Raw genomic sequence first — 2,500 nt, 5'->3', positions numbered from 1 at the left:
ACACATCCCATAATACTCTTAAACACATCCCATAATACTCTTAAACACATCCCATAATACTCTTCAACATATCCCATAATACTCTTCAACACATCCCATAATGCTCTTAAACACATCCCATAATGCTCTTCAACACATCCCGTAATGCTCTTCAACACATCCCATAATGCTCTTCAACACATCCCGTAATGCTCTTAAACACATCCCATAATGCTCTTAAACACATCCCATAATGCTCTTCAACACATCCCGTAATGCTCTTAAACACATCCCGTAATACTCTTAAACACATCCCATAATACTCTTAAACACATCCCGTAATGCTCTTCAGCACATCCCGTAATACTCTTAAACACATCCCATAATACTCTTCAACACATCCCATAATACTCTTAAACACATCCCATAATGCTCTTCAGCACATCCCGTAATACTCTTAAACACATCCCATAATACTCTTCAACACATCCCATAATGCTCTTCAACACATCCCGTAATGCTCTTCAACACATCCCATAATACTCTTCAACACATCCCATAATGCTCTTAAACACATCCCATAATGCTCTTAAACACATCCCATAATACTCTTCAACACATCCCATAATGCTCTTAAACACATCCCATAATGCTCTTCAACACATCCCGTAATGCTCTTAAACACATCCCATAATGCTCTTCAACACATCCCGTAATGCTCTTAAACACATCCCATAATGCTCTTCAACACATCCCATAATACTCTTAAACACATCCCATAATGCTCTTCAACACATCCCGTAATGCTCTTAAACACATCCCGTAATACTCTTAAACACATCCCATAATACTCTTAAACACATCCCATAATGCTCTTCAGCACATCCCGTAATACTCTTAAACACATCCCATAATACTCTTCAACACATCCCATAATACTCTTAAACACATCCCATAATGCTCTTCAGCACATCCCGTAATACTCTTAAACACATCCCATAATACTCTTCAACACATCCCATAATGCTCTTCAACACATCCCGTAATGCTCTTCAACACATCCCATAATACTCTTCAACACATCCCATAATGCTCTTAAACACATCCCGTAATGCTCTTCAACACATCCCATAATGCTCTTCAACACATCCCATAATGCTCTTAAACACATCCCATAATACTCTTAAACACATCCCATAATACTCTTCAACACATCCCATAATGCTCTTAAACACATCCCGTAATGCTCTTCAACACATCCCGTAATGCTCTTAAACACATCCCATAATGCTCTTCAACACATCCCGTAATGCTCTTAAACACATCCCATAATACTCTTAAACACATCCCATAATGCTCTTCAACACATCCCATAATACTCTTAAACACATCCCATAATGCTCTTCAACACATCCCGTAATGCTCTTAAACACATCCCATAATGCTCTTCAACACATCCCATAATGCTCGTCAGTATTCTGCATGTGACTGGTGTAATGCATCACCTGTCTGCGTCGCTGCAGCTGCTCTCGGAGTGTGCGCAGGTGTGTGTGGGCGTGTCTTTCCTCTTGCTGCATCTGATTGGCCACGGTGAGATTCATGCTCTGCAGCACTGATTGGCCCTGGTCTGTGGAGGGGGCGGAGCCAGCGGTGACGCTCAGGACAAACTCTGAGCACAAATCAGCGATGCGTCTGCTGCACTTACTACACAAGCTCTGTGTGACAATAACACACTTTACTGATACACACGTCACATGGGTTATAAACACACACACACACACACACACACACACACACACACTGACCGTCCAGCGTTCACACAGAGCGTCACTGATCCTTGTGTCCTGCTGCAGCTCAAAGTCTCGTCTCTGATGCCAGTGTCTGATCTGAAGCTCCTCAAACACCTGCAGACAGAAGATCAGCATCACACTCTTACAGGAGACGACAGAGACTGACCCGTGCACTACACCAACAGCTCAACTATTCCATTCGTTTAGATTAGATTCAACTTCATTGTCATTCTGCAGAGAACAAGTACAGAGCTAATGAAATGCAGTTAGCATCTAACCAGAAGTGCAAGAATATATTGTTTTATATACATATAAGTGCAGAGTAAGTGAAGCTATGATATACAGAATGTACAGTGTACAGTATTGATCAGAGTATATACAGAATATAAATATGAATGCAATGACACTATGAACAGAGCAATGAAGGATTATATATATTATTATGAATAGCAGGAACGTGAGAACAGTGCTAATAAAAACAGTTGGATGAATGTGCAAATATATTGTTGAACAATGTATTATATGCAAAATAACAGTAGTGCAATGATATTTATAGAATTAGATACGGAGCGATTACTGGACCACACTGAGATGCTCTCAATGGTACAGCGGTAGAATTCAGCAAGGATCCTGGGACTCAGGTAAACTGAAAAATCTCTTTATAAATCCCAGTCAGGGGAAGATTGTGTACATCTCCACTCGACTCCTCCCAGAATCACCATATATGGAGC

The 2,500-nt window shown here is 40.7% G+C and overlaps 1 protein-coding gene across 1 annotated transcript in view; it reads right to left on the bottom strand.

Moving 5' to 3' along the window:
• Nucleotides 1-2,500, bottom strand: part of LOC128027426 (evC complex member EVC) — a 17,306-nt gene that overhangs the window by 8,952 nt on the left and 5,854 nt on the right. Inside the window, exons 11-12 of the mRNA XM_052615044.1 lie at nucleotides 1,785-1,883; nucleotides 1,485-1,694 (exon numbers count right to left, since the gene is read on the bottom strand). Of these exons, the coding sequence (XP_052471004.1) occupies nucleotides 1,485-1,694; nucleotides 1,785-1,883 (309 nt within the window). The remainder of the gene's footprint in view (nucleotides 1-1,484; nucleotides 1,695-1,784; nucleotides 1,884-2,500) is intronic.

The sequence above is a fragment of the Carassius gibelio genome, chromosome A14 (genome assembly GCF_023724105.1).
Source record: "Carassius gibelio isolate Cgi1373 ecotype wild population from Czech Republic chromosome A14, carGib1.2-hapl.c, whole genome shotgun sequence".
NCBI classification, from domain to species: Eukaryota; Metazoa; Chordata; class Actinopteri; order Cypriniformes; family Cyprinidae; genus Carassius; species Carassius gibelio.
This window is presented reverse-complemented; position numbering and strand designations above follow the sequence as displayed.